The 21,739-nt window shown below is 40.0% G+C and overlaps 2 protein-coding genes across 4 annotated transcripts; one reads left to right on the top strand and one right to left on the bottom strand.

The window, feature by feature from the left end:
• Positions 1-455: 455 nt before the first annotated feature.
• LOC117491212 (SH2 domain-containing protein 7-like) lies at positions 456-7,543 on the bottom strand. Of its 3 annotated transcripts, XM_034141076.1 has the most exons (9): positions 7,451-7,543; positions 5,041-5,155; positions 4,819-4,961; positions 4,233-4,393; positions 3,616-3,705; positions 3,263-3,428; positions 3,050-3,181; positions 2,271-2,942; positions 456-1,991 (listed from the first exon to the last, which is right to left on the bottom strand). In XM_034141076.1, the coding sequence occupies exons 2-9, from the start codon at positions 5,075-5,077 to the stop codon at positions 1,944-1,946; spliced, it is 1,449 nt and encodes a 482-aa protein (XP_033996967.1). In that variant the 5' UTR covers positions 5,078-5,155; positions 7,451-7,543; the 3' UTR covers positions 456-1,943. The 3 variants fall into 3 exon arrangements, with proteins under 3 accessions (XP_033996967.1, XP_033996966.1, XP_033996968.1); XM_034141075.1 differs by lacking the exon at positions 7,451-7,543 and having other exon boundaries at positions 5,041-7,409; XM_034141077.1 differs by lacking the exon at positions 7,451-7,543 and having other exon boundaries at positions 457-1,991; positions 4,819-4,930; positions 5,041-7,406.
• tbc1d2b (TBC1 domain family, member 2B) lies at positions 7,477-21,655 on the top strand. Its single transcript, XM_034141074.1, has 13 exons — positions 7,477-7,908; positions 8,886-9,033; positions 10,995-11,172; positions 12,093-12,247; positions 12,436-12,689; positions 14,459-14,881; positions 15,104-15,214; positions 15,416-15,612; positions 16,666-17,160; positions 17,243-17,360; positions 17,617-17,802; positions 18,891-19,012; positions 19,182-21,655. The coding sequence occupies exons 1-13, from the start codon at positions 7,567-7,569 to the stop codon at positions 19,375-19,377; spliced, it is 2,925 nt and encodes a 974-aa protein (XP_033996965.1). The 5' UTR covers positions 7,477-7,566; the 3' UTR covers positions 19,378-21,655.
• Positions 21,656-21,739: the final 84 nt, after the last annotated feature.

Genomic DNA, 21,739 nt, shown 5'->3' with positions numbered 1-21,739 from the left:
AGGAGTGAGCTGTGTCAGCAAGCATGATAACATCCTGCACACATAGTTAAATTAAACCAGAAAGCTGCAGGGAATGGTCATGTTGACTGATGATTCCTGTGTCTGTATGTGACAATTTTGCAACATGTAGAGTGCCATGTTGTTTCAGTACAGCATGTTTTCAGCTCAGCTTGTAGCAGTGAGTCATACTGTGCAAGTGGATGTTGGGCAGCCATGCAGAACATTGTGTTTTTCCTGCTAAGAGTCACGTCTGGGTCGTCTTTACACCTTTGTGCAATAGCTGCAAAAACGTTTTTTTTTTTTTTTAAACCTACATGTATAGAGACCATCCAAACTCAAGTGTGTTTTGAGGCAATATAATTTCCTGTTAGCGAATGGTAATAACAAATGCAACAAGTCGATTGTTCAGACTTGATCTTATGTGTTATATTTATATATGGTTATAGCAGACAAAAAAAATAACATGCATACAGATCAACACCAAAATATAATTGTACTGAATATAGCTACATGGTGGATGGTGTTCTCATGCACACTGACAGCTATGAAACATAGGAAAAAGTTAATATTAAGTGTCTTCATTCACCTAAAGAGGGGAATACATTGAAGTCAGTTAAACAGTGTGCAGTCATCAGAGCAGCCGGTTAATTCCCCCATTATCTCCAGTTGCTTTTATGAGGGCAGCATTGAATATTCAGGGTAATACAGTGCTGATTGTGTGGCTCCATTAATTACTGGTCTCACAGAGAACATCTGTTTAATTATGATTCCAGCTGAGAAGCTTCTGGTGCAATGTGATACTGGAGCTGTAAAGCAGCCGTAACTGTACGCAACTGTTCCTGTAAACAGACAGTGTGTGAAACTCACACATTTCACTCAATGGGATCTTGTCTGTTTTAATTTGATGTGATTTAAGATTATTCCTTAGGCTGGAGGTCTGACTGCTCAATGCTACTGTGTCATGTACCAATATTTCCTGCATTGCTACTTTTTCTTAAGATTGTGGTGTTTTAACCCTACCAATTATTTTATTATATAAGCAGTATAAGAAATTAATTGATTATATATTCTTTCTTTTTTTAAACCATTACGTACTGAATATAGTTACAAATAGTTTAAAATCTACCCGAGAGAGATTTGTTAACAGATACAATTCATGTTCATATAAAATGTGTTTATACGGTGTTATCAATCATCACTGTATTGAAAATGTCTTCACCACAGCGTCGCAAAATTGTACTGTATGATAGAAATGAGGGTATTCCCTTTTTTCATATCTCCTACTGAACCTAGTGCATGTGTCATGTCAGAGTTATTCCCAGGTGCAGAAACCCAATTATTTAAAAATAGGGCACTGATCACATCTAGCTTTTGTGTTTTTAAGAATATGTCAATGTATAATCTTTATCTAAGAGTTTGAAGGAATATGTTAGGAATGTCCAAATATTGTTTGCCTTCGGAAATGTTTAATATTTTATATTGGGTTAAAAATATCCTGGTGCGTTTCCTCACTGGCATTGGAAACTGATCATGAAACACATTCGAGTTGCTGCCGTACACATGTGTTTGTAATCTGCATGCAAATAAAGTTTCCTGTCAGTGAAGTGCAACATTGATGGGAGCAGCCTATAGTCAAAATATGTTTGAAGATCAGTAGGAAACACAGTACACCCTTTTTTCTCTAGGAAAATAATGAGTTTTTCTTTTTGCATGTGTCATTTATTCAAATGTGGTGTAGACAAAAATAAATAGACTACAGTGTTTCTTTAAATAAATAGATTTGAAATACAAATGACAGAAGATGTCATTGATTAAACTATGCACATGAGGGCCCAGGTTGAACATATTACAAGTATTCTTTCACAGAGTGAATGTAAGGCAGGACCACTGTAGTGTAGAGAAAGTGGGTGAACATTTCATCAGTAGTTGGCAAGGTAAGCTCTTCACCATTTCCTCTTGACTTCAGGGAACAGCCATTTCCATTTATCATTCTGCAGGAGGTAAAACAAAAGTGAATCAATAAATAAATATGAATAGTAATAATACATTGTATTTATAGAGTGCTGTTCCCGGTACTGAAAGACACTTTACATGCTAAAATTCATAAAAACAACATTAAAACACCACACTTAAAATATTTAAAATACAACAATAATTAAAGGTTAAAAGCAGTTCTGAAGAGGTGAGTTTTGATTTGAGATTTCAAAGAAGACAGATTGATGAAATTGGATGAAGTGTTAAAATGGAAGCATTTGGCCCACATTACTAACCTTAAACCCCCAGGTGAGGTGACCATGTTTGGGTCTGACGTCCTCCAGAGGTTCGTAGGTGTTGCTGTTGGGTTCAGGTGCGTCTGTGTCCTTGTGGCCAGGAATCGGCTCATATGTATGAGGGAAGTGGTCTTTATTTGAGACCTCAGCGTACACTGCCCCCCTGTGCTGCTCTGAAGATCCAGTCCCAGAGGAAGCATGGTGTGGGCTGCTAGCTCTGCCAGCCAGGTGATAAACAGCAGCGTCACTCATGTGATCCTGACTGCTGCACGAGTCTGTCCCCTCAGGCAGAGGACTAAAGGAAGTGGCTTGTCTGACGGGCTTAGGGGAAAGTCTGGGTGGCGTGAGGGGGGGTGCACTCAGCCTGTAAGACTGCTCTCCCTCACAGCTGTGGTTCAGGAGCGGTAGAGACCTGCACTTGGTATCCAGCAGGCTGAGCTCAGAGTAAACAGACTCTGGTCCAGAAGGAGAATTGCTCCTGCTCATGTTCTGAGTTGTTGATCTCCCAGCTCTCACTTGATTATCTCCAGGGAAATTGCCCTGACAGATGAGTTCGGATCTCGGTATCTCCCTGGGTTTTTGCTTCTTAAACTGAGCATACAAAGCCTTCTCAGGGTCATTCGACGGACCAATGTCGAGATGTCTGCCCCTCCGAGGCAAAGGAGGGACTTCCTGTTTTACAAAACAAGCCAGGTTCTTAAAGTCAGCTTTGGGGTGTTAATACAAAAACATTTGGTATGGAACGTATACATTATAATAAAACTGTACTCTGAACTCACCTCTTGTGTCCTGGGTGGAAGTGCAGGAAGCTGCTCTGAGTTAATCTGTGGTGTTCGCATGTTCTTTATAGCTCCAACAGGCCTCTCTTTAGGGCTAACCTGGATGGTGTCATACAGCTCTTTGTCAAGTTCCTGCAAGAACAAAACACCAGTTAGATCCTCATTCTCCATCAAATGTGACTTAAAGAAAGTGACTGAGGAGTTGTGTCTTACCTCAAAACATGAAGATGCCAGGGACTCTTCAAAAGGCTGAATGGCGTTCGTCTGGTAGTAATCTATGAGCTCATAGAGCGAGTCGTGCCCTTTAGTGTCGCCAAACACTACAAACTGCCCTGATTCATTTTGGTTTATCACAAAATGTCGACACCGATCCCTGCCTCTGCAACAGGAAATAAAAAATAATTAGATAAAAAAACAACAAACAACAACCTTTAGTTTAAAAGGGGACAACAATGTGTTAATGAACATATGTGACCTTTTAAACATGCATGTCAACTAAATAAGCTTGCTTCAAAACACAATCATTGTACGACTCAGGTTACAGGTTTTCAGAGCAAAATACTCACGTATAAGACAAAATGTATCCGATGGCCTTTTTACTGAGACGGATCAGAAAAGAGCCCAGCTCCTTTTCTCTGAGTATTTCCTCTGCCTCCCTGGATATAGACACAAATAACCTTAAAAAACCTCAAAAAGTATTTCCCAAAAGCCTAATTTGTCCCGAGTTTACAGGAACAGTGAGCTAGATTTTGAGTGGGGAAAGGCAGGTCATTCCATCAAAGGAAGATCCATTTTGTTTCAGGTATTTTCCGTAAAACTGTCATTTACCAATGCACAGGCTCTGGCAAATTCGTCCCTTTTGATTATGTATGTGTCTATAAATGTCTGCTTTGTATCAATTGTCACTGCATCTGATGTAAACTCTGACTCATAGACTGATAGTGCTCATCGTAAAAGATAAAGTTAAATAAAATAGTTTTTGCTTAATAAATATAAACAATAGTTGATATTGAAAGTGCAGCAGGTCATGTTTTACCACACTGTATAGTATTGAGTTGTATCGAGTAATATATAGTTACAAAAAACATGATTTAGTAGTACTTAAAAAACAAATTATTCTAATAATGAGCATTAAAGTTTATTTTTAACCCTGCAAAATCCAAATTACTGAATGAATACTCACTTCCTTGTGATGAAGCCCCGGAACCAGCTGGGGAAGAAGCCGTTTTGGACGATGTTTGGTAACTGAGTGTCTATAAACCACTTTGAGGCCAGTTCCCTGAGTCCTCCTTCAGTCCCTTCAACATCCAGTGCTGGTTCCCTTTGCTCCATCCTCGCCCGCTCCTAAACAAAGCCACACAGAGAGCCGCTGAAGACAACCTGCATTCATTTCCCAAACAGTCAGGGTGTATCTTAACCGTCTAATTTGCTTATTTTCCAGGAGGCGTCAACCAGAGCATAAAGGCAGCTTAATATTCTATTTGTAGCAGGAAATACCACATAATTCATTTGTGTACTTTTTTTTAAAACATACACTATACAACATTTATTAATGTTAAATTACAACCTTTTTGGGGGTGGATTAAACCTGCAAATCCATAAGTCAAGTCTTTAAGTCAAAAGTCCATTCTCACTAAATAAATGAGGCAATGAGCTCCTCTGCTGTAATGTGATGTTAGGCAAACTTACTTTGCATGTAGATCAACGGAAATAAGTTAGTCATTAAAGCAGTTAGGGACCATTCATGGTGATCTGGTAACAGTACTTACCTTGAAGCGAAAAGTCAGACAGTTCCTGAAGCAGGGAGATTTGATATGTCTCTGATCCTTTGTCCTTGACTCTGTAAAGTGGCAGATCTTCTCACACCTGGCTTTGGGTTTTCTGTAGAGTATGCAGCAATTTGTTTCAATCCCTAGAAAAAGATGGATGAAGGCTTAATTATGAGTTCAATGTGAAGCGAAGATACTGTACGGTGCTAAATGTGTACATACCTTTCCTGGAGAGTGTGTGGTTTGAACCGGGTGTCATTTCAGCAAACGTTAAAAAGCTCCTCTCAATGTCTGTCAGCCGTTGATCTCAAACAGAAGGTCTTCTGAGGGAGTATAACTGTACATGCGAGATATAGACTGATGACATTTACAATTACACACATTTTTCCACCGACTTGGAAAGCGTTTCCGCTTTGCATGGCACAACACAGTTCATACAGCTCATTTGCATGTCACAGACGTCTAAGGCCCCTCTGAACAAAGCAGGAGCTTCCTGAAGAGAAATGGAAAGTAAGCTGTGCAGAAACTGTGGTTTCTGTGCACACAAGTGTGTTGGTTTGCAAGAGGAGATGCTTTACCCACAGACTGTCTGATTGTGGGAAATACATTGCGTCAACAGTTTTCTGACATGGGCTGGCAATGAACTCAGATCAAAGCTCACAAAGCAGGAGCAAATTAAAAAGAATGGACATGTTTGGGAAAATTCAGAGATTTAAGAGGGCATGGAAAAAACTCTCATAATATGACAGATTTCCCAGCATGGTTTTTAAGGTTGTTGTTGAATGGCTAACTCATTACTCCCAGGGACGAGACAGTCCTCATGAATCATGTTTCTGTTGGTTTCTGCTCAGTGGTGAGCTGTAAGAAGTCCCTGTGGGGGAGAGACAATAACCGAAAAGAGTCTGTGTCATCGTGAGCGGGATGAGCCGGAGATCTCAGCACTTATTAACAATAACATTTCTCCTGTGCTCTGATCTCAGGAAATATACCGCCATCTTTTCCAGATAATTGAACTTGTCTCTGAAAGTGTGATCAATGTGGTTCTGAATGTCTACTGAGTTTCCTGCTATTTTAATATAATGGAAATGTTTGCCAACATTTGCCCTACATGTGAACTGTTATGTTCCATGTATGATTAAGTATTGCTACAGTACAACGGTGTAGAATTTCAACATCATCACAACAGCGCTGTCTTTGTGAGTCACTATGTGCTCCTTTGGGGGTGTTAAGAGGATTGAGGTCAAATGTTATCACTGTTTCCGTGCTTGTAAAGATTCAATATAACATACCTTAACAGTGTGATCAGCTTATCTTATCTACATCAGGTTTGAGGTAATATATACAAGGAAGAGCTATCACACCAGACAAAATATATTTATCAGTGTTCTGGAGACATACCTATGAGAGGGATGTGGGCTTTCTAAAGGTCACGAGACAGTTGTTGTTGGTTAAATGTCAATACATCAAAACTTTCACCTTTAAATCTGAGTGGAAAACATGCATCCCACAAATAACAACTTCTCAGTGAGCCAAAGTTCAATCTGACAAATATAATCATGTCACTTGTAGCAAAACACAAGTTGCACACTTGTCAAAAGGAACAATTATATACATATATCTAAGCACAAGACCAGTCATAGCACGTTCATGTCTAACCATCAATCAACCTGTTTAACCGGGTGTTCATTTCTGCAGCTCCAAAAGTTAACTTGGAGCCCCCAACCAGACACACTGTTCTGTTATAGCCCTCTGTTTTATATGGGTCTCTCTGTGAATAACATATAGTTAAGTGCATGTTAGCATAACAGATTATACATTAAAGGTGATAAAATATATGTAGACAGGAGTGATTTATGGATCAATGTTGCTCCTACAAAGAATAGATGTATAGTTATTTTTGTTTTCTTTAGTAATCTACTTACAGCGATACACTGTTGTAGGTATTGAACTTTTATTGAACTGTTACCACTGCATACTTTGGATGGAAATGTCCATTGTTTTCTTTTTCTGTGCCTCAATTGGATTGGTGACAGGACAGGTGACAGTTAAGAGACAAGTTGTAATATAGATTAAACTCCCCAAAAGTATATAAATCAAACACATTTTCTTCCCATAAAGTTAATGTTACTGTATGTTATTGCATCAGTAAAACTAATAGAATATTATAATAACGTTATAAAGACAGGACCCATTCTGCTTAACAAGTATTTTCTACTTAAGGTATGTTTTACTGATATTTTAATTTCAAAACCTTTATTTGCTATTAAGATTTGCAGTAGTTCTGATTTGCAATGCATGCTGTATATAAAAGGCTCTTTGGGGGAATACCATGTTTAAAATACAAAGAGTAGAACCCGGTTTCAACAAGTATTTGTATGTCATTAAATAGCTATAATTTTGAGGATTTTTCAGTACTGTATCTGCAGTTATGGGAATTTTAGCTTGGCAATTTTATAAATGTAATACATCTTTATTTTAACACCAGAAATGTGTTGTGTTTTCGTTTACTTCTACTATACAGTAGATTGTTGTAATCTGTAACAGTGAAAGCATCTCAGGTTGCACATCTGGTCCAACAGCACCACCCTGCGTAACTGCTGCCTCATGCACAATCACAACCACAACCACGTACCCATTGACACAAAACTACATCTCCCAGGCTCCTCTCTTTAAGGGGCAGGCAGTCATGCGGATGGAAACAGGAGTGGGCATCCGCTGCGCTGCACGAAGAAGAAACTTTGAGTAAAGATGCACGAAGAGGAGGATGGCAGCAAAGCAAAGTCCTGCAGAGCTTCTCGGATTGTTGTCTCCAGATCTGTGGAAGTGGCCGACAGCGACGCAGCGAAGGAGCAGGCCTCCAAACTGTGCGGATACCTGAACAAACTGTCCGGCAAGGGGCCTCTGAGGGGGTACAAGCCGAGATGGTTCGTGTACGATCCGAGGAAATGTTACTTGTATTACTTCAAGACTCCCCAAGATGCCTTGCCGCTCGGGCACATCGAGATCGGCGATGCGAGCTTCAGCTACGATGTGGAGGGGGAAGAGGGCCAGTTTGAGATCCGCACCGCCGGGAAGGAGTTCCTGCTGAAGGTAGAAACTTTTCAGCATGTGTCGCTCTGCTTTGCTGTCATTTGTCACTTCCTTTCTTATTGTGGAAAAAGGCAGACACACCCATTCTTACCTAGTGTTATTCACAGCCTTGATTTATGTTGGATATGCAAAATACTTCTGCTGACAGTACTGTGATTTGACAACTTTTAAAGAAAAGCTTGATTAAAAAGAGCCTCTTTTAATATTTACAAGGCTTTCTAACTTTCATACCAAAACTGCAAATATGTTTTGGTATATCTATATTTCATGTAAATATGTATACTATATATTAATGTTATAAGGTTTATTTTAATTGTTTTATTTATTGGTCCTTTTCCTACAATGTATCTTCTTTGACTGTGTTTATGTATACACCAAGACAAACTCCTTGTATGTGTAAACCTAGGGCAATAAACCTGTTTCTGATTCTCATTCTGAAAAAAAATCCAATATGCGTGTATCATGGTTGCCAAACAAGAGCTTAATCAGCACATTACTCAGCTGATTGCACTGTTTACATGGATAAACTATTTTAGGGTATGCACATGAGCTCATCTGCCCCCATGACCCCACAGCTTTTGAAAGGGTCCTCTCATGTGATGATGGTGTCTTCTCTGCCATCATGTGACTGTGACAGGTAGCTCTGGGCTCACTCAGCCAGCTGCTCGCTAGAGTCTGGAACATTTTCAGCATATGGTGTGAATGGTTAATACCAAACAGCTTGCAGTGCCTGAGGCTGGAACTGAGACTGAAACCAGCGCCTGCTCTCATTCACATGACGGATCCAAAGAGTAACCTGCTATTTAAAGTGCACTTAGGCTGTTGCATATGCTTTTTTTTAATTCCACAGATACTCTCCTTTTCCTTGCCATGCTGTATTGATATCAATGTTAAAGATTGCATTGCCTTTGTAGCTTTTATGGCTAAAATGTATTTCCCATGTTGGTAAATTGTGTGTATTTGTGTGTTTTTTAAAGGCCCCCAGCAGGCAGGTGATGTATTTCTGGCTCCAGCAGTTACAGCAGAAGCGTTGGGAGTACAGCAACACACGAGTCTCCGGTCAGAGAGACAGCTGGAGCTCCCCGACTATGGCCTACCCCCCCACCGGCCTCGTAGGCAAAGAAGGTAGACACATACATGCACACAAACATACATGTATGTGTATGGAAACTCATTTTCATAGCTTGGTTACCTTGTGATAAGGCTGAAGGTAAACACCTGTATCTGAGAGATTAATATTTACACAAGTCGAGTTATTTTGTCGCCAGGTTCCCGGGTAACTACTGAAGGAGCAAGTAGGAGTGGATATGATAGGAGTGGTTAGTCAAGCATCAATTAAATGAGAAATCAAAGATACAGCTAAAGAAAGGAGTTCACATCTACTTTATCTGGGGTGTGTTTGATTTAAATGCAAAAAATCTCACTGTGTGAACTTCAAGTGTTTTTATAAGTAGCTGCCACTGTTATATGATAGAATAAAGGCAGCCTAAAAGCATTTACATTATAAACAACAAAGAGGATGTACATAAAATATAAATACTCAGTGTAATATAATTTGAACACCATCAATATAAGGTGTTATGGCTATCCAAACAATGTGTGTGCACCAAAGTTTTGTTATTCTACTTCCTGGGAAAAGACGCTGTAAGCATGACGCTTCTGTGGACTTTTCACATTCTAGGTGTTGACCCTTGACCCTTATGAAGTCAGACATGTTAGTCACATGGTTTGACTGAAAGATAGGTTGAGCATAATATCTTTAAATCACTGTTTGTTGCTGCACTTTATGGATTTGGCTTGTTTTTATTTTTTGGGGTTATACAGCTGTTCTGATCCCATCATTTCTGTCAAAGATTTGACATCATGTTCAAGCAGTCCAGGATATTCTGTAAAAAGAGACTAAAATATGACATTTTGAAGGACATAAAAAATCCAGGGAAAGAGAGTTTAAAAAAACTATTTCAGTTCTGAACTGGGACCAAAGTAGTTCATATTATAACATCAGAAAATATATTGTATTTAGGAAATAAGTTATCATAATATCAAGGAATAGCTTCTTACTCTCAGGTCAGTAAAGGCACACTTACAGTTTAATTTGTTTAAACTGCTGTAGCTGAGGGGAAATGAGCTGTAAAAAGCCTCTTCCTTTTCCTGTCATTACATATGCATGACTAATGTTTTTCTTTTTAAATAATAAAAAACAAAACACTAATGTTAACTTTGTGTTTACAACATTTTAAAGGTATTTAGTTAAACATATGTTTATACTTGATTTTGTTTATTTGTATAAAATACATAAAGTTTAAACATTGTACAGGTCCAAACAAGACAGATTACCTCAAATACCTCACAAAACAAAAATGGAATTATAAAGGGCTTAAAAGTACTTCAAATGTTTTATATTTTATACATAAAATTGACACCCTGGGTTGTTTTTCGTCTTAGAAGTTCTTGACCTTTTGTCAGCGAGCTGTGATGAAATGTTTCGTGTGCAAGAGAAATTTGTGAAATTAGTAATCTCCTTAACTGGAATTTTCTCTCACGCGGGGCAGAGGATATTACATGTTTTATGTTGCTCTTTTTGCCCGGCTACTAGTGAAAGATCAAAATGCCTAAGCTTCTCTTCACACTATAAACAAGATGCAGGAATATCTGGTAAAATAGTAAAATGATACGGTGCATCAAAACAACCGATGCTTTAAATGCGGGACTAATTTGTCCATATTAATAAAGCAGGCACAGCTTTAGAGAGGCTGGCAGGATTAGTCTTTCTTTTTTTGAAGATGTCAGCTGAAATGTTTAATCGGTACACAATGAGTTTGAACAAAGTCCTACAGTGTCACAACAGCTACAGTATGTGGTTCCCACTTTGAACAACATTTCTGTGGAGTTGGTTCGCCTTTATAAAATGTTCCCTTACTTAACCAACTCATTTCATACAAAGAGGAAACTTGACTTATTGTCATGATAATGTAATTTCCTCAACAAATAGATGATAAAGCAGCGGTCCTGATAAACAGTTCTCGTGATATGAGTAATGCGTTATTATAATCATGTTCTTAAAATGAATTTTAATGTAATTTCAGATGCGCTCGTCTTTGAGAAGCTAAGTGAAAGCATGGAGAAGGTCCGCCACGACTTTGCTCTGGAGACAGAAACAGATGGTGGAGGGATGGTGGGGATCCAGTCAGCCCGGGGGGGGCCTTCTGCCGGGTCGACAAACCCCCTCAACTTCTCCATCAGAAACTTCGGTACAGAACTCAGGTATGGCTGAACAATGATTATGATATCGTACCCATAAGTGTTTGTTTTGAGTTCCTGTCAAACTGGCACAACCAGTTTTATCTGCTATGTGCCCCGAAATAAATTAACAAAGCTACCTCTTTTAGTTGTTCCTGAGGTTCACTCCAGGAGAGGAAATTATTGTATCCATAGCTCACTAGTTCTAGTGTGCAACCATCAACAGTTCCCTTTCTGGGCCGTACAACACGTCTATTCAAATGAAGCAAAACACTGAAATGCTCAAAATGTGACATGGTTTGGAATTTGCTTTGTATCTCTGATAAGAAGAGAGTTGCACATGATTCATGGAGCATTCATTCTTATAGCATCTATTTTCATGATGATATCTCTTGTTTTGAAATACATTGACTTGTATCAGTTGTAACTTATGATCAGGGCAGAAATGTCTTACAACAAGACACTTTGCTGTAACACCTCTTATATGTATGAGGTGAGAGAAAGGCTTGAAGTTCATGCAGCTGCACACAAATAATCGTGTGGTTGCAGTGGTCTCACATTTAAAAGTGTGAAAACATCAGTCTCTACGGGCTTATAGGCCCTTTTTATATTTGCGGTAAAGAATGCCTTCCATTTATGTTTGTTTTTAAGAAAGCCCTATGTGTAAATTATACTCTCCTTTCAAGTGAAAGCTGGACATCTCTACCTGTATTGTGTGTTGCATTGTGTACAGCTACAGTTCTGTTGCCAGTGCCTGTGGGAAAAGTGTAAAGACCTCAACAAAGGCCGTTTGTGCTAATGTTACCATTTACAAAGTAGCAGCACAAGTTTGCCCTTGATCCCTGTGAATCATCTACATAGTAGCAGACTCTTAATGTCAAGCAGCACGACAGCCCCACAGTCATGGTCTTACTCATCCTTACTTCTGGTTTCTGTTCTCTCAGGAACTCCATGTCTTATCTGCGGCCAGGCAGAGGAGGTGAGAGCAGACGCAGTATGTTTTACACCAACAGCAACAGCAGTGCGGAGGAGTGGGAGCTCGTGGACACTCCAGCCAAGGACTTCGCCGAACAGAAACATCCTCCAGACACTCACAGAAGTACGTCCACTCCCTGCTTCCTCTGGACATACTCAGTTACATCCCGCAGAGAAAAGAACTGTCTTTTATTGCTCCACTCATTTGCTCAATACTCTGACAAACAGACAAACAATGCATTATTCCCAAGAGATTCTGTCTGCTCAACACAAGTCACTCATTTAATTACGTATTTATCTCTCCTCTCTCAGATTCCTTTGGATCAGCGTTTACATTCGACTTTGTGCGCAACTCAGCGCGACCCAGGAAGCCTTTGCTCAGAGACAAGATGGGCTCTGGGAGGTTCGGGCGCTCCGCAGAGACGCGCAGTGCAGAGAACTCCCCGGTGGAGTGTAACGGCAGCAAACCTTTTGAGATGCAGCTTCGCCTCCAGAGCCAGCAGGAAGAGCTGAGCCGCATGCAGCAGGATCACGCCAAACTCAGAGAGGAGCTGGCCAGTCAGAAGGTACAACTATCCTGTTATTTCGCATATGTTGATCACATGAAAACATTCTGGGGTAGAGTCTACAGAAAGAGTATGGGGAAATGGTTACAAATATTTAGATTGTGATTCACTAAAAGACATGTTTTTGGTTAGTAGTATTCACTTTAATGTTTAGAGCTTCATTCAGAGGGTCTTGTTAGGTTTCTGAACTGTCGATTCAGGCTGTTAGTCATCATACCAATGGTTTTGTTTACTGTAATACCTACAAATTAATGTAGAAAAACTGTAAAGGCTGAATTGACTTAATGTGTGTATTATCTTAGGATGTATACCAGGTTGACTCAAGTGGTTTTGCTAACACTTTAGTTTATTCAGCACATGCATGGTGTCTGACTGAGCAGTTTGGTGTAATCCTGATGCTCTCACTAATACGGGAAGACAGCAAATGATTAGTCATGCTTTAGTGAGAACTGAGGAAACTGCAGTTCTTTCAACAACAATCACATTTGTGACGTTCCTTCCCATTGCTCTTTGTACTTGTTTCAGTGTTTTCAACTAGCAAACTGGTCACAATTGCTACAACATTAACCAGATAAATATGTAATGTGTGAGTATATGCTTCCCTGTGATATGGCTCACTGGCATAAAACGTTTGAGAAAAGTTAAAGGAGGAAGTGATTCAGTTGGTTGAATCTGCGTTAGTGTTATTGGAAATGTTCAGTCATTCCTGGTTCTGCTTAGCTCGTATGGACTAAAGCAGACCGTAATAATATTGATTTATGGCCTTCAGGTAATGTTGGATCTAGACATTTTTTTTTGTAACATTGCAAAGAAAGAAATGTTTCCACCTATTCTTCTTTGTATGTGGTGCTCATGAGAACAATGCCATTCTTTCTTGACAGAAACTATGTTGGGCTTTTCTCATTTCATTAATTGTCATTCCTCTGTCTGGACAGTTTTTTTTACCTTGCCATCCACAATGTTAGGAAACAATGAAAACTGTTTGTGTTTGTCCCAGTTACTTTATCTACTAATGTGTGACCATGTAGGTCACACACACTTGTGCAAATATGTGAGCCAAGTATCTGCACTTTCGCCACAGTATACCCCTAATAATATACACGCTAAACTTCTGTTATTTAGTCTCATGCTCTGTCATTACATGCAGCTGGTTATCTGTGCATTGTTCGGGCTGTTGTGCTGCTTAGATGGCCTGTGTCAAACAGTGTGAACTAGCAGGGCTTCTTTCAGCTAATTATTTGGTAGAGAGGGGAAAACACACTCCCTGAAGCATTCAAATTACTTTGCAAAAACAGCAACAATAAAATAAAATGAAAATTGGGACTATGTTTTACCATGAAGTATAAGATAATTGTGATTGTTATATAATAGATAATTATAAAAAGGTTCTTTCATTTTTAATGACGTTGTGTGGTCTTCATTTTAGCTGAGATAGCCAAACTCTCCTTGAACATATTGTAGTTAAATAGTTTATTGTTAATAATAAAAAATGGGCTATTGTTACTTCTACGATATATGTTATGACAGAAAACAATAAATTCATTTTGGAAGCGACACTTGTTTGGTTATATAGTTATGCTTCTGGACCCAGCAGTGTAAAGTGTAAGAAATTATGAGAAGGAATAAAAATGATGTCCAAAGTAATTATGTGCTGCAGTTATTCAAGTAAAATTCCAGCAAAGAGAATATGCAACTGTCCCACATTTTAAGGCATAATCTTGACCCTGTAAAATGTTGTGTTGACAAATGAAATCCCCTTTCCCCGACAGGAGCTGGTGAGGCTCCTGCAGCAGACCCTGAGGACCTCGCAGTGCGACAGGCAGCCGGTTCACCGTCCAGCCCCGGCTCCAGATCCATCCGCAGCTTCAGACCAGATTCAGGGTCCGGCCGTAACCCAGGAAGGGGTCGCCCAGGCGGAGGCCCTGCTTCAGGAGAAAGACGGACAGATCCAGGCCCTGTGTGGCCACATGGAGCGCCTCGCCTTAGAGAAGGAGAGTCTGCAACAAGAGCTGAAGGGCCTGAAGATAAAGGTGGGGGAGATAAACGACCAGCTGGGGATGCTGATGGAGACCATCCAGGCCAAAGATGAAGTCATCATCAAACTGTCGCAGGAGGGCTCCGAGCAGAGCGGCAACCCAGACAACGGTTCACCCCCTCCCTACAAAGATCAGCAGGAGGTGGACATCCTCAAGGTACAGAAAGAAACACGAGGAACCAGATTTAAAGCAAATAGAATGTAGACAGATCATCTGAACTGAAAGTGTATAGGACTATATCAATGATATTAGGTTATAGAATGAACTTCTTAAACTGTAGACATTTTAAAGCTGTTTTCAAATGTTTTCTCATGGTTTGATTATGCTCTAGTTAATGTTTTACTCTGCGTAACCCAATACATGTTTCTCCAATTTCAGGACAGTCTTCAAGGCTACAAAACCCAGAACAAGTTCCTGAACAAAGAGATCCTGGAGCTGACCGTGTTACGCAGGAATGCAGAGAGCAGAGAAAAGACCTTAGAAGCAAAGGTATATCTTGTGTTTGTTCGTAATGGTGTAACTCTGTTAATAGAAACAGGAAGTCTGAGTAGCTAGCAGGGGAAGTGCAGCATTGGCCCCCTTAACCTCAAAGTCCCAAGTAGAAGCAATGAATAATGCAACATGATCTTGCCTGCCGTCAGTTATGATAACAAAGATGCTGATTATATTTCTCTGTTATCTCTGCTGCAGTATACGTCCCTGGAGGCCAAGCTGTGTCAGGTGGAGAGTAAGTATCTGGTGCTGCTTCAAGAAGTGAAGAACCCGGTGTGTTCGTCTTCGGAGCAGAGCCCAGCCCGAGAAGTAATCTCCAGATTACTGGAGGACGCGCTGCAGGTAGAGAGCTCCGACCAGCAGGACCACCTCATCTTCAAACCAAATACTGTCAGGTATGGCCAAAAAGCTGTTATGAATGGATGTTACGATAGATGTTTTTTTTTCCCACACTTAAAAGTATGTTTCATTTCTCTATAATGTTCTGATTTTAACTGATTTATATAAGTGTCTAAGTTGTAAGAGCAAGTTAAAACTATTTTACAGACTTTAAAATACATGTTTCAGTTCATTTATACATGTTTTGCAAACAACTACATGTAGAGGCTATCACATTTGACAGGTCTGCTAACTTTGCTGAGCCACGGAAACTGCATTCAGTAGAAGCTTCTGAATGCGGCGCTTCGCGTCCTCCGAGTAAATCGCCAGAAGCGCCGACACATCCTCATCACTCCACCGCTCCGATGATTTATATAGTGTTGCTATAATAACTGCTTTCACAAAAGTAATCTCTTCGGGTGCGCTGGCCGAAGCGAGCAAATACAATGGCCGCTTACAAAAAAAAATTCAGAGTCAAACGGGCGTGGTTTGCATTCCGCACAGCCAATCAGACGTACAAACTATTTTCTCCCACGACAGTCCCTGCTCTCTAGCAGGGACTGAAAAGCGGGTCGGACGAACTAATTTGAACTACTTTAGTTCCTGGGGCTTTTTGGTGTGAACGCAAATATATCGTAGTTCTGATGAACCATTGTGGGAAAAGTACTCCAAAGTACTCCGGTGTGAACGCGCCTATTGTAGTTCAAATGTATCCAGAGTATCACTAAAATATATCTAATAACATATAAAAGACAAACCCATTGCAGGAGAGTAGACCTAATAATATAATGTCTTCATCAGATCTGTTTTCATTTTGTCTTTACTGGAAAAACTAGCTCTGCTAATTAGTATTTTGTTTGCTATTGCTGTTGCTCTGCAAGCTCAGGCATGTTCTCGCCAAAATGTATTATAAGTCATTCAGGCGATCTCTACAGTAACTGATGTAGCATTGAAGGCAGGTTAAGCAAATGTGGGTCCCTATAAAAGTGTAAATAACTTTTATAGTGAATTTAGCATCACTGATTGATGATTATCTCCCCCATGTTCTCTCTTCCCTGATCTAATATCAGTGAGTATGACACGTTCGGCTTCAAAACCGTCCCTGAGGAGGAGGAAGAGGAGGAGAAGCTGGATGCGAAGGTGAGAGCTCTGGAGCTGAAGTCCCTCTCCATGACGGATCAGGAGGTGTCCGTCGGGGTGAAGTGGGAGAACTATCTGTCCAGCATCATGAACAGAGACATGGTGCGCTCCCCTGAGCTCAAGGCCCTGTTTCGGAGCGGCGTTCCCCATGAGCACCGCTCCAAGGTGTGGCGCTGGTGCGTTGCCTTCCATGTCAAGAAGTTTAGGGACCACCTGCCGGCAGACTACTATGAGACCCTACTGAACGTGGCCCGGGACAAGCCCAACCCGGCCTCCAAGCAGATCGAGCTGGACTTACTGCGCACTTTGCCCAACAATAAGCACTATTCCTCCCCGAGTGCCGCCGGGATCCAGAAACTCAGGAACGTCCTGATGGCTTTCTCCTGGAGGAATCCGGATATCGGCTACTGCCAGGGACTCAACAGGTACAAGACGGACTCTACCATCTCTCCTTCTCTTCTTTTATGCCCTTTAACCACTTATATTCATTGTATGTCATTTCTTCAGGCTGGCAGCTATTGCCCTGCTCTATCTGGACCAAGAGGACGCCTTCTGGTGCCTTATAGCCATTGTGGAGGTCTTCATGCCAAGAGACTATTACACAAAGACTCTGCTTGGCTCACAGGTAAACAAGCTCAACGGTGCAAGCATTGGGACACATAGAGACATGTTTCTACCTCATTAACCAGAGTGTACAGGTTTCACTGCTGTCAGTGTGGGCGTATTCATGTGACTTATAATTGATTGTAGAATAATGCAGCAGTAGTGATCAGCACTGTTTGATTCCTTTCTCTCTTCTGGATGGTTAATCCTAATGTAAAACAAAAGTTATCTGTTGATGATGAAGAATTAACTAATGTTTGTTGGTTGGATCTGTGCAGGTTGACCAGCGTGTGTTCAAGGATCTGATGTGTGAGAAGCTCCCCCGGCTTCATGTCCACTTCGAGCAGCACAAGGTAGACTTCTCCCTCATCACCTTCAACTGGTTCCTGGTGGTGTTTGTGGACAGTGTGGTGAGCGACATCCTCTTCAAGATCTGGGATGCCTTTCTCTACGAAGGTCCAAAGGTGAGAGGCAGACGAGACCGTAAAGCTTTGATCCTCTGAGCTCACATAACCTGATTTCTGTCTGGACATGCTGGCAGAGCTCTGAAGGAAGCTACACAATTAGATAAGGAGAGCATCAAAAAAAGGGCTGTAGCATTTCAGTTGGCTGCATTTTTAAATGGGCCTTCTTCTACAGATGGTATGTAGGATTAGTTTTCTGCTTGTTCAAGTTCCCACAAGTGCCAGTTGTTTGGTTCAACCCACTGTTTTCCAACCTTATCTAACCAGCAACTCATAGTGAAGAACCCAAATGTGTTTACACCAAACCCTTCACAACCCTCTATAAGAGCTTTTCTTTTTTGCAAGCAAATTGTTTGCTAACAGTTTTGTCACTGTTTATCTCTGTTTCGGGCAGTGTAATTTGTTATTAATTTATCCAGCAGAAGCATAGCAACATTGCATTCATTTGGAGTTGTGTTTGTGACTAAAACAAATATTCACTTTTCTTTTTAGTTTCGGTTTTAGCCTCTTATGGCAACACTGTGTTTACCAGTTGATCTGAAGACCTTGGCTGTCTGCTTTTTTTGTGTGGTTCAGCTGGTGGACACAAAGTCTGTTGAGCTTTTTCATGAAAATATCAGTCAGAGGGGTGAAGGTGAACTAAAACAGTATAGTTGAACTTGTGAGCCAACAAACCAAAACACTGAGTTAAAGAAAGCTCTAAAACTAAAGCTATTCAGTAGAGCTGAGAGGAACTGCAACGTTTTGTAATAATTCTGTGTGTTCATCACTATGGGCAAACACTTTAACACACAAGTCATGTGATACCATTGTTGCCATATGAATATATATATATATATATATATATATGCACTGCTCTGTGGTCGGATTCACAATTCTGTTCAGGTATTAACTTGATGAATGAAACACTTTTTTTTCATAACAAGACTGTTTGTTCAGACATTCCTCTAAAATAAATACAAATCGCCTCTAGTCTTTTAAAGTGTCCTCGCATGTCAGAGGCATGATGTGATATGTTTCATTATCGTACGGTCATGCATAGATAGTCATGAAATAGATTTCATGGCTTCGGTCATTTTTCTCCACAGATCATGTTTCGCTGCGCCCTCGCTCTCTTCAAGTACAAAGAGGAAGAGTTTTTGAAGCTAGAGGATTCCACAGCTATCTTCAAATATCTCAGACACTTCACACGCACAATCCTGGATTCAAGGTACAGCGTCCGCAATGGCTTATCATATCTTCATGCTCTGTGGCCGGTTTACAAACAAGCATCTTATCTACAGTCTAATATGAGTTGTAACTTGAAACATATTAAACAGGACAGCATGCAGAATAAAAGCAAGCCATCGCAGACTGATATCCTTGTTTTGTTTTTTCAGGAAGCTGATGAACATCGCTTTTGGGGACATGAACCCGTTCCCCATGCGGTCGATCCAGAACCGCCGCTCCTTCCACCTGGAGAAGGTCCGTCTGGAGCTGACGGAGCTGGAGGCCATCAGACAGACCTTCCTCCGGGAGAGAGAGACGACTCAGGACAGGCGGAGCTTCGTCAGCGACGATGAGGAGGATAACTGAGGTTAAGCCTGCTGCTGAAGTATGAAGAGATCATGTCCAGAAGTCCCTGATGTGTCGCAGTTGAAAAGAGATGGTTCCTAAAGGATTGTTGGAGTTGTTTTCCGAGACAGACCAATCAACTTTTATACATTTTGATTGAAACTGCATCAAAAGGCCAAAACATTACAAGCCGTATGGGCTTTCTATCAGTATTCCTGCCATTTAAAAAAAAAAAAAAAAAAAAGAAAAGAAAACGTTATTATTGTATGCTTTATCATGTCTCTTCCACTTTCAATGCCAAACTTTACTTTTGCCGTCCGAATCAGTATTTCTTTTTTCAACTTGGCTGTGATCTTTTAATCTTAGGCGATTCTGTGCCTGTTGAAGGATTGATTGTATTGTAATTTTTCTTTTGTTTTACTTTTTGCTGTCTCTGCCCCAATTCCTTTCACACATATCTTCAGATTGTTCCCTTAACCCTAACCCTTAACCATTCTTTTTATATTTTCCCAATGCCACTCAACAACACACTTTTGTATTTTATCCCCGCCTATCAAATGCACTTAAATCACTTATGCTGAAATTCAAAATGCGCTGAAAAGTCTTGGAGCCTTATGATCACAAAGTCGTTCCACATCGTGCACATCGTTCCAGCCTCACAGGTGTTCGTATTAAACAAGAATACACACAAAGGTGTTTTCAAGAATCCCATGTATTAATTATTAGTAAAACAGCAACATTACGAGGAAGAATTTTCCCATTTTATTATCTCAGGATTCAGATTAAATAACTTCCAAATTGTGAGATTATTTTTGTTATGTCATTTCAAACTCAAGTTCCACTTAATTACTCTATGTTCCCAAAGACATGTCTGGTAAACGAATACTTATTTACATCTAAATTTGCGCTTAAAAAAGTAACAGGCAGTGGATTTGGTTAGCAGAATAATTGAAAATAGCATTGACTTCAAAATACCATGTCAGTGAATCTATAGAAATTACCAGTCTGACCATTTTATTTTACGTATTCTAAGATATGTGAATTAGTGATGTCTTAATTTTTCTAAACATAAATTGGGTTTGTTAGGTGTTTAAAGCGTTCAATTTCCCCTTATTTTGCCAGATGTACATGCATAATGCTGTTATTTCTCCTCTGATGTATTTGCATCTCTTGTCCACAGTGTGGCAGTATAACATTGTGTCTCGCCTGTGTTTACAGTTGTTCACAGGTACCCTCCACACAGTATGATTTATACAGTTTATTATACTGTTCTGATAAAATGGCTGTGTAGTCCATCTGTCGGTATGATCGTGTGTGAAAAATAGAAATATGATTTGTAATCTGAGGGAAGTGTTTCAGGATATTTCAAGACGTGTGTAGCAACATCTTTCTTCCACATCCAGGTACTTACAAAAGACAGTTGACTATAGCACTGTGACCGTCTTCTCTTTTACGACATTTCTTTGTTTTTTATGTTTAACAGACCCGTTGGGGAAAACTGATCTGCTTGCTTAGAAAGAAACCATGTTTATATTTGGTAAATCCACAGTGGAAAACTGTTGTTTGAATGGGAATCTTCAAGACAGGGAGACATTATAATTACTTAGCCGCTTCTCTTGTATGCTGATATATTGTTTACAGTTACTGTTCTTTTTTTATGTTACTTTTAAGCTGTTTACAGATTTTTCCTTGCTGTACGTTATATAATTGACTTCCCTTTCTCTGCTTCAGATCAGCTACAGCATCATGTTACTTCTCTGTTAGACCACCTGAACTTGTTAACAGTTGTTATAATTGTAGTCGTTTATAATGAGGGATACAGGAATGTTGGATGACCTGTTGAAGCAGAGATGGATTTTGTATTTCTCCATGAGAGCAGGTCTCTCTAGAGATTCGACTTTGATTGGTTTGAGATAAAAGTTTTCTGGGGCCCATTCATTTTGTCATACAGTACTTTTGCCCATATTTTAAAACATATCTGTTCTACGGCTGGTTCACATTTATCTTTTGTTTTCATATGGAATAAGCTACATTTATTGTATTACCCTTTCTTTCTTTTCTCTGTTGCCTTCTTTCCCAGCAATGTATTGCACAAGTATAATGATAAGTTGACTTCAGAATGATATGGGGTACTTCACTTCTTTATATGTAAACCTCTATGGTATCTTGTTCATTGTTAATCTGTATCAATTAATCATAAAAACTGCAAAGCTTTTATGTTACAGCATTAAGTATACGCCACTGTATGTTTTTGTAATACCAGCTAAAAGACAAATTCAATAAACAATGGCTGACTTGAGTGTGAGTTGTTTATAAGTAAATAAGTAAAAAGAAACAGCTTGCTTTGGTAATCCTCAGTTCCTAAAATGCTTGTTCAAAATAA

This window comes from Trematomus bernacchii, unplaced genomic scaffold, assembly GCF_902827165.1.
Source record: "Trematomus bernacchii unplaced genomic scaffold, fTreBer1.1, whole genome shotgun sequence".
NCBI lineage: Eukaryota > Metazoa > Chordata > Actinopteri > Perciformes > Nototheniidae > Trematomus > Trematomus bernacchii.
This window is presented reverse-complemented; position numbering and strand designations above follow the sequence as displayed.

Coding starts and splice junctions, on each gene's coding strand:
- LOC117491212 (XM_034141076.1), bottom strand. CDS start 5,077: ATGACACCCGGTTCAAACCACACACTCTCCAGGAAAG. Junction 3,706..4,232: donor CGGGGCTTCATCACAAGGAA/GTGAGTATTCAT, acceptor GTCTATATCCAG/GGAGGCAGAGGAAATACTCA. Junction 3,182..3,262: donor TGGCATCTTCATGTTTTGAG/GTAAGACACAAC, acceptor TTGTTCTTGCAG/GAACTTGACAAAGAGCTGTA.
- tbc1d2b (XM_034141074.1), top strand. CDS start 7,567: ATGCACGAAGAGGAGGATGGCAGCAAAGCAAAGTCCTGCAGAGCTTCT. Junction 7,909..8,885: donor GGAAGGAGTTCCTGCTGAAG/GTAGAAACTTTT, acceptor TGTTTTTTAAAG/GCCCCCAGCAGGCAGGTGAT. Junction 12,690..14,458: donor AGGAGCTGGCCAGTCAGAAG/GTACAACTATCC, acceptor TTTCCCCGACAG/GAGCTGGTGAGGCTCCTGCA.